General features: G+C 37.4%; 1 protein-coding gene across 1 annotated transcript in view; it reads right to left on the bottom strand.

Moving 5' to 3' along the window:
• The window catches only part of LOC131973745 (transcription factor SOX-6-like), a 215,551-nt gene that overhangs the window by 19,579 nt on the left and 182,737 nt on the right, over positions 1-13,235 (bottom strand). The window contains exons 13-14 of the mRNA XM_059335806.1: positions 5,837-6,353; positions 4,180-4,363 (exon numbers count right to left, since the gene is read on the bottom strand). Coding sequence (XP_059191789.1) covers positions 4,180-4,363; positions 5,837-6,353 — 701 coding nt within the window. The remainder of the gene's footprint in view (positions 1-4,179; positions 4,364-5,836; positions 6,354-13,235) is intronic.

Here is a 13,235-nt window from a genome sequence, read left to right as displayed (position 1 = left end):
CACACTGTGAAATGACTCCACTACAGTAAAAGTACTAATACACACTGTGAAATGACTCCACTACAGTAAAAGTACTAATACACACTGTGCAATGACTCCACTACAGTAAAAGTACTAATACACACTGTGAAATGACTCCACTACAGTAAAAGTACTAATACACACTGTGAAATGACTCCACTACAGTAAAAGTACTAATACACGCTGTGCAATGACTCCACTACAGTAAAAGTACTAATACACACTGTGCAATGACTCCACTACAGTAAAAGTACTAATACACACTGTGAAATGACTCCACTACAGTAAAAGTACTAATACACACTGTGCAATGACTCCACTACAGTAAAAAGTACTAATACACACTGTGAAATGACTCCACTACAGTAAAAGTCCTGCATTCAAAACTTACTGCAGTAAAAGTACAAAAGTATCAGCATCAAAATGTACTTAAAGTATCAAAAGTAAAACTACTCGTTATGCAGAATGGACCCACTCAGACTATTATTATTATTATTATTATTATTATTATTATTAGGGCCTCGGGGCAATCTCCCCCAGCACTGGTCCCATACAGTAATATCTGTAGGGACCATATTAAAAACGCAGGAAGATTTCTGAAAAAGGGAGATGTAACAGTTTTTTTAGATCGCTCTAACAAGCTATTTTTTCATTTTTCTTAAAAAAAACATATGTAGACGTTCAGGAAGAACTCAGGACGCTCAAAGTGAAGTCGGATCAATGATAGGTATTATGGTTTTGACAAAAATGCTTTCTGTTCGAGGCCAGAAATTACAGTCCACCTGTTACGGAACATTAAAGTGACAGAGGTCATTTTGTCTCTTTTTTAGGCCAATTTGTGTCTTTTTTAAAAATCTTTTTGTGTCTTTTTTAAATTTCAAAACACTATCATGCTCAATAAAGAATTTTAAATGTTGCAAATGTGAACAAAGGTATAAATCTAACATATAAGAGTGTTCCATCTGATGTCATGAAGAAGTCTGGATTATTTGGAGCTTTTGGAGACTACAGAGGGTTAATCCTGTAGTGAGGAACAATAGTTGATCAGTGAGAAACTCTTCTTGTCAGAAGAAAAAGATCTTTTTCAGCTCCGTCTCATGCGCTGCTGAGCATAACTCATAAACATGGACAGCAGAAGGTGAAATGGAAACTAAAGCAGAGTAGAGTTAGAGTCTAGGAGAATGGACCAGGACAGCATCAGTAGAGGACCCTGATCCAGGATCCAGACTAACAGCAGACCTGGGTCAGTCTGAGGTCCTCCCTGTGTTGGTCTCCTCCTGCTGCTCTACAATAAGGAGCTGTCTCCTCTTTGTTTAGTCAGGATGGAAATAGGTTTGGCTGCTCTGATGCTGGAGCTCTGCCTCCTGGAGAGGCATCACACACTGCTGCTCCTCCTCCTGCTCCTCCTCCTCCTCCTGCTCCTCCTGCTCCTTCATCAGCCTCCAGATCTATTGTTCCTCCTCTAAATGCTTTTGTCTCCATCAAGACGGATTCTCTGGTTTTAACCCTCTGTAGTCTCCAAAAGCTCCAAATAATCCAGACTTGTTGACTCCATCCAGACTACATTGAAAAAAGGCCAACTTGTATTTTTTGGCCTAAAACAGTGATTTAAGTTGGTAAAACTTGGAAATATAAATTATTGACATTTAGGGCAATAATGTAAGTTAGCACAACAAAGGAAGCCAGTTGTCTGCTCAAAAACAAGTTGGTGAGTTGTTGTTACTGATATCTTTAAGTTGGGGTTCACAACAAGGGACAATAGTTCTGATAACTCTTATTTCTTTGTTGGGGAATGCGGGAAAGCGGTGAAATTCATTAGCGAAAGCTAGCGGCTAACTGGTGCTAGTGGCTAACTGATGCTAGCGGCTAACTGATGCTAGCATCTCTGCTTGTTACAGCTACAAGATTAGCCATTAGCGTATCAATGCTAACTCAAAATTGTGGTCGCAACATTAGCTGACATTTCATAGCGGCGTTACAATCGTGCCAATTCAGCACATTGCAGAAGTTAGCAGAAGTAAGGATTAAAAGTTATTATAACTTATTATGTAAAGTTATAAGTTAGTAAAACTTATAGTTGAGTTGACAAACATCGGAATTCAAACTTAAAATATTTAGTTTAATTGTCCAACTTAAATTTTTATTGAAATTTTGAGTTCACCCAACTTTTCTTTTTTTGCTGTGTAGAAAACAAAGCAGCGTGGAGCCCTACTGTACATTTACCTCTAAAGTTCTGGCTGTAAACTCCATGAGGCCAGTTTCAGTTTGATGATGATATACCAAGTAAAACTGGAGACAAGCTCAAATAGATTTAGTATCAAATGATAGAACTGGATGGAACCCTCTTATATGGTAGATTTGACACCTTTGGTCACATTTGACACATTTAACATTCTTTATTGAGCATGATAGTGTTTTGAAAGTTAAAAAAAAGATTCAAAATCACATTTTATATTGGACTAAAGGACCAAAAAAGACAGAAAATGACCAAAAAAGACACAAAATGACACAAAATGACAAAAAAAAGACACAAAATGACCAAAAAAAGACAGAAAATGACTAAAAAAAAGACCCCAAATTATAAAAAAAGACAGAAAATGACCAAAAGACAGAAATGACTAAAAAAAGACTAAAAAAAGACCCCAAATAAAAAAAACACACAAATAGACAGAAAATGACTTAAAAAAATACACAAAATGAGAAGACAGAATGCCCAAAGAACAAAGAATGACTTACGAAGACACGAAAAGACACAGAATGACTAAAATAAGACACAAAATGACCAAAAAAGGAACAAAATGATTTTAAAAAAGACACAAAATGACCAAGAAAGACAAAGAATGACTCACTAAGACACGAAAAGACATGAAAAGGATTCAAAAATGGACAAAATAGAGTTAAATAGTATTTGGAAAGATAATGATGATTTTCTAGGATCTCTGTGGATCTCCGACTTAAAGTTCGTGCTGAAGAAATAATATCATACATGTGACATGAGGACAGTTCAAAAAGCTTAAAAGCTGAAAAAATAAATGCATAGTAAGTCTGATCCAATCTAAATAAAACACACTATCATACACTATATAAGTGCTGGTGAATATTATTAACGTTTTATTTTTAATGAGTCGTCAGTCTGTCTTTAATTCACCTCTGCTCACGTCCTTTATTATGATTAATTAATTTCCTTGGTTCATCACCTTGTCTGCTTTGAAGTCAAGAGCTTCTCTTCCTCCGACCTGCGTATGATAATAATAATAATAATATTAATAATGGTGTTAAATGGAAATATGATATCAAGTACATGAGGGTTTTTACTGTCTCTGAGCTTTTCAGAGACTCAGACGTTCAAAACCTCTTTAACACCGACTGGTTTTAACTCTACGGAGTCTTATAGGCTCTTTACCATTTATGAAGCCTTTTCATGTCTTTTTGGTCGTTTTGTGTCTTTTTTTAGTCATTTTGTGTCTTTTTTTAGTCATTTTGTGTCTTTTTGTGTCTTCTTTTTGTCATTTTGTGTCTTTTTTTAGTCATTTTCTGTCTTTTTGGTCGTTTTGTATCTTTTTTTGTCATTACGTGTCTTTTTGTGTCTTTTTTGTCATTTTGTGTCTTTTTCTGCTCATTTTGTGTCTTTTTTTAGTCCTTTAGTTCAACATAAAATGTGATTTTGAATCTTTTTTTTACTTTCAAAACACTATCATGCTCAATAAAGAATTGAGTTCTAACTTATAAAACATATTGTATAATGTATAATGTAAAAAAAATAAAACAATACATGTGTCTATTTACATGGACAGTTTTTGTGCATTTGAAAGACTATAAATCTCTAAAAATGTGAATAATTCACATACAAACAGCACTTTAAACTGTTTCCCTCAGCCTGTTAATATATAAATAAAGTTACATTAAAGTAGATGAAACAACAGATGATTAACAGACTGTTTCTGTCAGTTTGAGCAGCTTCATATTTCATATTGCTGCTGAACGTATATTTAAGAGCCTCCTGACTCTCTTTGTTCCGCCCCGCCGCTCCTCGTCTTGGCGTTTCGTCTCTCTGGTTGCCGTAGAAACGCTCCAAACATCATGTTTCCTTTTTCTCTGCTGCTCCACGCCGTACGGAGCTCATTACCACGGTTACAGGATGACCCGCCTCCAGCTGACCCACAACCGTTTACTGCTCCTCTCCTTCAGACTGCTCCCGATAGAGCTGTCACTCACTGACTCCTCCTCCTCCTGCTCCTCCTCCTCCTCCTCACCATTCCTCCTATTCATAGCCCTGAACACCACCACCAGTAGACCTCCACCCTGCAGCAGACACTCTACAGTGTGTTCACAGGTGCCAGATCTGCTTTGTAGTGAACATTATTATAAAGTTTATCATTCACTGAGCATGATAGTGTTCTGAAAGTAAAAAAAGATTCAAAATCACATTTTATGTTGGACTGAAGCACTAAAAAAGACACAAAATGACCAAAAAAAGACACAAAATGACTAAAAAAGAGACAAGATGACCAAAAAAAGACAAAAAAGACACAAAATTACTAAAAGAAAGACACAAAGTGATTAAAAAAAACACAAAATGACAAAAAAAAAGACACAAAATGACACAAAAAGACACAAAATTACCAAAAAAAGACACAAAAAGACACAAAATGACTAAAAAAAGACACAAAATGACAAAAAAGACACAAAATGACTAAGAAAAGACACAAAATGACTAAAAAAAGACACAAAATGACAAAAAAAGACACAAAATGACTAAAAAAGACACAAAATGACTAAAAAAAGTCACAAAATGTCTAAACAAAAGACACAAAATGACCAACAACAGACATAAAATAGTCTGAATGCTGATCATTCATTAATCAGGCCTCTGACTGTGAGCTGTGGGTTGAACAGACTCTTCCTCAGAGACCAAAGTCTGATCAGCGCCAACACAAACGTCTCTAGCAGCGTTTCCTCCTTCAACAGGCTGCAGACTGAAGACATTTCTCCATAATGGGCCTCGTTACATTAAAAACCAAAGAGTTAGAGATCTGCTCAACCTCACAACGGTGCAGAGGTTAATCAGTGAGAGGAATGTTCTGGTTCTGTCCTCTACATGGAAGGTAAAGACTTTAAAGGTGTTCTGGTCCTGGTTCTGAAGTAAAAACATCCACTCAGACTGAGTGAGAAGCATTAAACGTTGAGCTGAGTTTGGAATATTGAGACTCAATAACACAACGAGGTGCTGAGAGCTGAGACCAACAGGAGCTAACATCACTGTTTTATATGAGGTCTGGAGGCTCTGAAGGAGCAGAGATAACTGCTGCAGCTCTAAGATGCTGTCTGACGGAGATATTAAGCAGTAAAATATGAATATAGGCACATTTAAACTGATATATATAGTTCTGTCAGGTGGCTGAATGTTTGGTCAAAGTCAAAATAACTAGAAAAATGTCAAAATGAAAATAAAAAAGTTGAAATCATGTCAAAAAAGGTCAAAATGAGAAAAAAAGTCGAAGTCACGAGAAATTATTCAAAATGAGAAAAAAGAAAAATATATATATAAGATAATATAACTTCTGTTCACTCTGAATTCTGTATCGAAGAGAAGTTCTAGTTTCAACCTTCATGTTTTTGGACATTTTGTGCATTTTTCTGTTTTCATCTTGTGATTTTTTTTTTTTGTCTAATTTCTTACAAAAACTTCAAATTTCTGGAGTCCAAACTTTGATCCAGCTGCTGAAAACTTCAGAAGACTAAACTGTTAAATAATGTGAACACAGACACAGAAACATCATCAAGACCAGATCCAGACTAAAGACCAGGTCCAGACTGGAGACCAGGTCCAGACTGGAGACCAGGTCCAGACTGAGACCAGGTCCAGACTGGAGACCAGATCCAGACTGAGACCAGGTCCAGACTGAGACCAGGTCCAGACTGAGACCAGGTCCAGACTGGAGACCAGGTCCAGACTGGAGACCAGGTCCAGACTGAGACCAGGTCCGGACTGGAGACCAGGTCCAGACTGAAGACCAGGTCCAGACTGAGACCAGGTCCAGACTGAGACCAGGTCCAGGACCAGACTGAGACCAGGTCCGGACTGGAGACCAGGTCCAGACTGAAGACCAGGTCCAGACTGAGACCAGGTCCAGACTGAAGACCATGTCCAGACTGAGACCAGGTCCAGGACCAGACTGAGACCAGGTCCAGACTGGAGACCAGGTCCAGACTGAAGACCAGGTCCAGACTGAGACCAGGTCCAGACTGAGACCAGGTCCAGACTGGAGACCAGGTCCAGACTGAGACCAGGTCCAGACTGAGACCAGGTCCTGCTCTGAGTCTGCCATCACCTGGTATGGAAACAGGAAGAGGCGTCCCTCAGGGTTCAGCAGCTCTGTTATTTAATATCATATTTCATGTTCACTAACAAAGCTCCACTGTTTCACTTTAACTTCTCCATGTTTTACCTTCAGACCTTCAGAGAGACAGACAGGAAGTCTGTCAGTCTGCAGCTCCTCCTCTAAACATCACACATCCATCTCTAAATATATATATATATATATCACACATCCATCTGGTTTGTGCAATAAATGAGAACAATTCCCTCTCATGCATAATGAACTTTATCCAGTCAGAGTCTCTGCTCTGTTCTTACAAGGTTTTAGATTCATATTATTGCTCACACTGATTTTCTTTCTTTCTTTTTTATTTATTTAACAGTTACTTGGTTTTTCAGTTTAAGGTTACTTGGTTTTTATTTTGCTGTCACTGGTTTTATTTAACCCAGGGGTGTCAAACTCAAATACACAATGGGCCAAAATTTAAAACTTGAATAAAATCGCGGGCCAACATTGAACAAATAAACCTTTTAATATATACCAAACATGTTTTGCTTTAACATTAAATATGGAACCAGCAACGCTTATAAACATACAATATATAACTAAATAGTGCAGACATGCAAAATCTAATTTCAAATAAAAAACACATCAATGTCATTCATTTATTAAATAAAAATTAAATAAAAATCGGATGCCTCTTTTCTATTTGCATCCTTCTGATTTAAATATCAAAATAAACTTTTTCAACAGGTTAATAAATTTAAAAATAAAATAACAATAATAAATCTAGTATTAGCGGTAAATGCGCCGTATAATACCGGCAGGTCAGCTTTTATAGTACAATAATAATAATATAATAATTTGGTATTGCCTCGAGGGGCAAATAAAATTACACTGCGGGCCAAATTTGGCCCGCGGGCCAGAGTTTGACACCCCTGATTTAAGCCCATACCCCGTGTATATAGTGTTCAGTGTTAAAGTGTATAATGTTAACCTTCAAACACCCATTGAAATACTTGCAAATTCCAAATTTCAACCCTAGAGAATATTGGAGATATTACATACAGACAGAATGTGTTAAAAAAAACATACAGACCGGGGGAGGGGGGTCATATTTTGAGGAAAAAGTTTATGAGATTAAAGTGACAAATCTACGAGAAAAAAGTCGCAGATTTATGAGATTTAAAGTGGTGAATCTGTGAAAAAATTAACAGATTTACGAGAAAAATCTCTTAAATCTGCGACTTTTTTCTTGTAGATTTGCCACTTTAATCTAGTAAATTTGCAACTTTTTTCTTGAAATATTACCCCGCCCCTGCCCCGGTTTGTATTTTTATAATAATATTTTATTAATACTTGGCCCTAATATGCCGTCATAGTCAAGTTACAAGTCACTGAAGAATAACTGTGTTTGTTCGACTGTTTCTTGCAGATTTTTTTTTCTATTTTTTTTATTTTTCCATAGGAGGTCCAGGTCAATAAAGTTAATATTACTATATTATTATCATACTGATTGGTCAATACTGAAGTTACCAAATAAAGTTCTTCTCCTGATAAAGGGTTAAAGTTTATTTTCTTTTGATGTTACCTTTTGTATAGTGTTCAAATGTTTCATCTTCTCTTCACATTTTCTGTCTGATTTGTCGTTTGGGAGCTGCTGTGACCAACACAGGGATTAATAAAGTATTTCTATTCTACTCTATTCTATTCTACTCTATCCTTTATTTAAATGAGTCTCTAGGAGGCTTTGTGCTGTTTTTCTCCAGAACATGTCAGCTGCACTGGGCCAACATCTCAGAAACTTGTGTTTTCCTTTAAGTGGCTTTAGGGAGTGTTTTGCGGCTGTTTAGATGAAAAAAAAAAGAAAGAAGAGAAGTGCACAAGCTTTTACACACACACACACACACACACACACACACACGGTGGCTATTTCAGTGCGTCTGGCAGCCGCAGCCAGCTGGAAGCAACGTAAGCGTAAGGTGATACTCAACAATGCCACTAACTGGCCAGGCCTCTCGTCTGTACACCAGCTATAATGACATTAACATGGCCAAGGCCAGCAGAGCCAGGACACACACACACACACACACACACACACACACACACACACAGAGGATCACTTTCAGCTCGGAGGGAAACTCTCTGCTGTCGTCTGAGCTAGAAATGAAACGCTGCGGGACGAAAATACACAAACAGAAAGTGAAATAAAGTCGAATCAGCGCTGGCAATAAATAGCTCAACACTCCATATTACACTGGGAGAAGTATTCAGACCCTTTACTGCAGTAAAAGTACTAATACCACACACTGAAATGACTCCACTACAGTAAAAGTCCTGCATTCAAACCTTACTGAAGTAAAAGTACTAAAGTATTTCCCGTATTTCCTGGTCAGTGCTGCACTACTGTTATACAGTGGATTTCTTCTTATACTTATACTTCTTACTTGAAGAGTTGCAGGACAAATTATATATCAAAACGTGCGGTTTGATCGGGATCGGTGTGCTATTACTTTTCTCTACAGAATACGAATTTTTCTCAATGTAAGTCATGAAAAACTGCCCAAAATTTTGCATTGAAATGAATGGGACGGCCGACAAAAAATTTGTGAAAAAGAACAATAATTGTAGATTTTTAAACGTCTACTTCTCCGGCATAATTTCACCTAGAGACTCCATTTAAACTTTAAACAGTAGACACAAGTCTTGTGTATCGGTGTATTAATCCATGTTTCGATAGGTCATATAGTTTTTTATCAATCCCTGTTCAATGACCATGATCATTTTTGGAGAAATTCTGAGATTATAATGGGTGTGTATTGCACGGAATGTTCGTGTCACAGTGTGTGATGTCATCACCAGAGTGTAGAGGGAGAGAAAAAACTGTCAAAAAATAAATTTGAAAACTGCGCTCCAGGCCGCAAATTCCACTCTACAGAAATAATTTATACATAGAAACGTAGGAAAATTAGTCTTCTCCCTCACAATCCTCTGGTAAAGCTGTCAGAGTTATAGTTTGGGCGTAGGACGCACAGATGATCCACCAACACCACCAACAGCCTCATTGGCTCCCATATTAAAAACGCAGGAAGATTTCTGTAGAAAAGCTTATTCAACAGATCGCTCTTACAAAGCTAATTCTTCATTTTTCTTCACAAAAAACATATGTAGACGTTCAGGAAGAACTCAGGACGCTCAAAGTGAAGTCGGATCAATGATAGGTATTATGGTTTTGCCAAAAATGCTTTCTGTTCGAGGCCAGAAATTCCAGTCTGTCCACCTCTGGCTGCTGTCACTGTGCCAGAACATTCTACAGCGGCAGTTAATTCTATTGATTGCTCTGCTCTGATTGGACGACCCCAAAGCTTTGATCCTTTGATGTGATTACAGTTACAGATACACACACACACATTTTGAGGTCAAAGGTCATAGGTTGCTGTATAAATAAATACTTGTAAAGGAATGCTTGTTGTAGGTGTGCTCCTTGTATATTATATAGTATCATAACATTACTAGTATTAATTGTTATAAATCTCTGAAGAATCTCATCATAGTGTACACACACCGGCAGTAGCCCCCGTGGCCCTTTCAGAATTTACCCAGAGGACATTTTCTAGTTAGATTTTTGTATTGGTGTTTTAATGTAGCAGCGTTTTAACTTCAGGTCTCGTTTTAACTACTTAATATACTATAATATACTACATAAGATTTAATTTTAAAAAGTCTAATCACTTTAAATAGATCATATATTTCATGTTACATCTCGACCTGTAAAGTAACTAAAGCTGTCAGATAAATGTAGTGGAGTAAAAGTATAAAGTTACATCAAATGGAAGTACAAGTACCTGATATTGTACTTGAGTCCAGTACTTTATAGTGACTGTTTTTAGTTTTTAGTCCCTGTGAGCTGCAGAAGAACCGACTGTACCCCGTTAGTACAATGTCATAAAACAAAAAAGGCCTTTGGACGCAGCTTCAAAGTTCTCAGCAGAGAATTTGAGTAACAAATTTATTCTGCGAAGAGAAAACAAGAGAGAAGTCCAAGGTAAAGAGGTGGAGAGGCTGAGTCACAGCTCAGCTTCAGCAGCTTCCATCCATGGATTGTTTCAGACAGAGCAAAGCCTTTGAGTGCTGCAGAAAAAACACACAAATCCTCCTCGGCCCTACAGAAACGCTGCAGTATTTAAAGCTAAGAGAAGGAGTCTGAGCTGCTGTTGTCAGGGAACCAGTAACACCGGGACAACAAACAGCGAGCTGCTCTCCTCCAACCGGAAACAATTACTTTGAGACTTTCCAAATGAGCTTTTTATTAGCAGCCATGCAGCTATAAACCAAATTACTGCATTGCTTTGGTTTTGTTCTTATAAAGTTGGAAAATATAAAGCTGGTTGGGAAGCACACGGGGCTCTCCCTGCAGCACCTTCACCCTCAGGAGTCTCAGGCTCTTTTATCAGGTTTTTAATTCATTATGACACTTTAAAAGTGTTTTCTGTGCTATTGTGCATGTTTGTATCACTATTTTCAGCACCTGATGGATATTATTTCACTTTGACTGACTGGATCTACATTTTGAATCCAGGATTCAGGAAAAAAAAACCCAAAATAGAAAACTGGAGTTTGAAAAATATGTTTTTTTACTTACAAAACATAATCATGCTCAGTAAGATTTTTAAATGTTGCAGATGTGAATATATATAGATATAAAATGAAGATCTAGTTCTATATTTCATACTACATATATTTGACTTTATCATCTGCTTTACTTGGCCGATCATCATCAAAGAAAAACTGGTTAATTTGTGTATTTTTATTGGTCATTATACATCGTTTTGGGTCATTTTGTGTCTTTTTTGGGTTATTTTGTATCTTTTTTTGGTCAATTTGTGTCTTTTTTGGTAAATTTGTGTCTTTTTGGTAATTTTGTGTCTTTTTTTGTCATTTTGTGTCTTTTTTGGTAATTTTGTGTCTTTTTTTGGTAATTTTGTGTATTTTTTGGTCATTTTCTGTCTTTTTATTGGTCATTATACAACTCTTTTGATAATTTGTGTCTTCTTTGGTCATTTTGTGTCTTTTATGGTGATTTTATGTCTATTTTGGTCATTTAGTGTCTTTTTTTTTGGTCAATTAGTCGGAAGCCAGAACTTTAGAGGGAACTCGATGTCAGGGCTTGAAGTTTATTCGTTATTCTGCCATAATGACATCATGTAGAAGTAATGTGTGTGTGTGTGTGTGTGTTTTTGTGGACTCCAAAGGCTTTTAAACGCCTTTAAATCATCTCAAAGTTCACTTAAAAATCTCTTTTCAAGCACCAACTTGTTTTGGGACGTTATCAGGATGTTTGAGCAGACAAGTTAAATTATATCTTAATAAACAATTTATTAGTAAAGGCTGTTGTATCATCTATATTTATGAGGTTCTCAGTGTTTACCAGCATAATGACTTTTTAAAAACATCAGCCTGGGACTAAAGGAGAAGTACAGCGGAGATATTTTGCCAGATTTTGGATGTTTTGCTCCTGAAGATGCAACACAAACATCCAAAAACAGCCAACAAACATCGTTGGAGTGCACCCATCATGACCTAGTTGGGTTGGTGGGTTCAAAGTCTCCACCCCTAAAATATTCATGAGCTCCTCTCCTCCTCCTCCTCCTCCTCCTCCTCACCACCAACAGGATCTTTTGGGCAGGAGGAGAGCCGCTCTAATCAACGTCTGATCCCTCAATCTGTGATTGGCCGATCAGACTGATTGAAGATGTTTTGGAGTCTGGATGTCCCCCTGGACACCAGATCCTGGTACAAAGACCCGTCTCCTCCGGCCCGGGGGGCTGGGGGGGGTGGCTGGGTGGGGGGGGGGTAGCCGACCTTGGGGGTAGGGGGCGAGGGGGTCCCGAAGGGGGCCTTCCCCGAAGAAGACCCTTAAATTGGGCTAAAACCCCGAGGCCGGGTCCCCTCAAAGGCAGGACGAGAGCTGGACTCTACTCTATCTATTGTACGACCCCCCCCCCGCACACACACACACACACACACACACACACACTCTGGTTTTCATACATCATGGGGACTCCAGTTTTAATCATCACTTGTGGGGACCACCCTTTCTTGAGGTTGTAGAGAGCTGAAAAAAATTGAGTAAACTTGCCATAGCTTAGTTCACCTATACACGCCTTCAAACCTCTGAAATAATGACGTGATGTTTTAATCAGGCTTTATGGGGACATCCGGAAAAAACAGTAAACATGCTTTCAGGGTACATCATTTACATGACTTAGCATATTTCACACAGGTTATTTGGTGACTAATGTTGTTCAATGTGATATATACAACACACACACACACACACACATTCTTGTACTTCTATCTTTGTGAGGACCCTCATTGGAACAGTGAATTCCCTAGCAAGGTTATAATAGTTTTGGATTTTTCATTAGTTTTAGTTTTAATTTTGTTGTGAATTTTTGTTTTCAAATTCAGATAGTTTTAATGAGTTTTTAGAGTGAGTTTGCTAGTTTTAGTTTAGTATTTATTTTTTTGAAATGCTTTAGTTTTGGTTTAGTTTTTATTAGTTGTAGTTTTTTGTAATGGGGTATTTGTTGGACGGGAGATTAAAAGAGGTCACAGTAAATTTTGCCTTTATTTCCTTTGGTTTATCCATCTTCATTGTTAATGAAAAAAGTTGACAAAGACGAAAACGAAGGACATTTTCACTATAATTTTAGTTAGTTTTGTAACCACACAATACAGTTTCAGTTAGTTATCTTTTTTATTATTTAAAACTCTCATTTTTATTTCAGTTAACGAAAATGTGTTTTCAATTCTAGTTTTCGTTATTTCGTTTCCTTTTCGTTAACTATAATAACCTTGTTCCCTAGCCCCTTATGTTAACCCTAACATGAA

This window comes from Centropristis striata, chromosome 6 (assembly GCF_030273125.1).
Source record: "Centropristis striata isolate RG_2023a ecotype Rhode Island chromosome 6, C.striata_1.0, whole genome shotgun sequence".
In the NCBI taxonomy this organism is placed as follows: Eukaryota; Metazoa; Chordata; class Actinopteri; order Perciformes; family Serranidae; genus Centropristis; species Centropristis striata.
The sequence above is the reverse complement of the archived record's forward strand: the minus strand, read 5'-3'. Positions and strand labels throughout refer to the sequence as shown.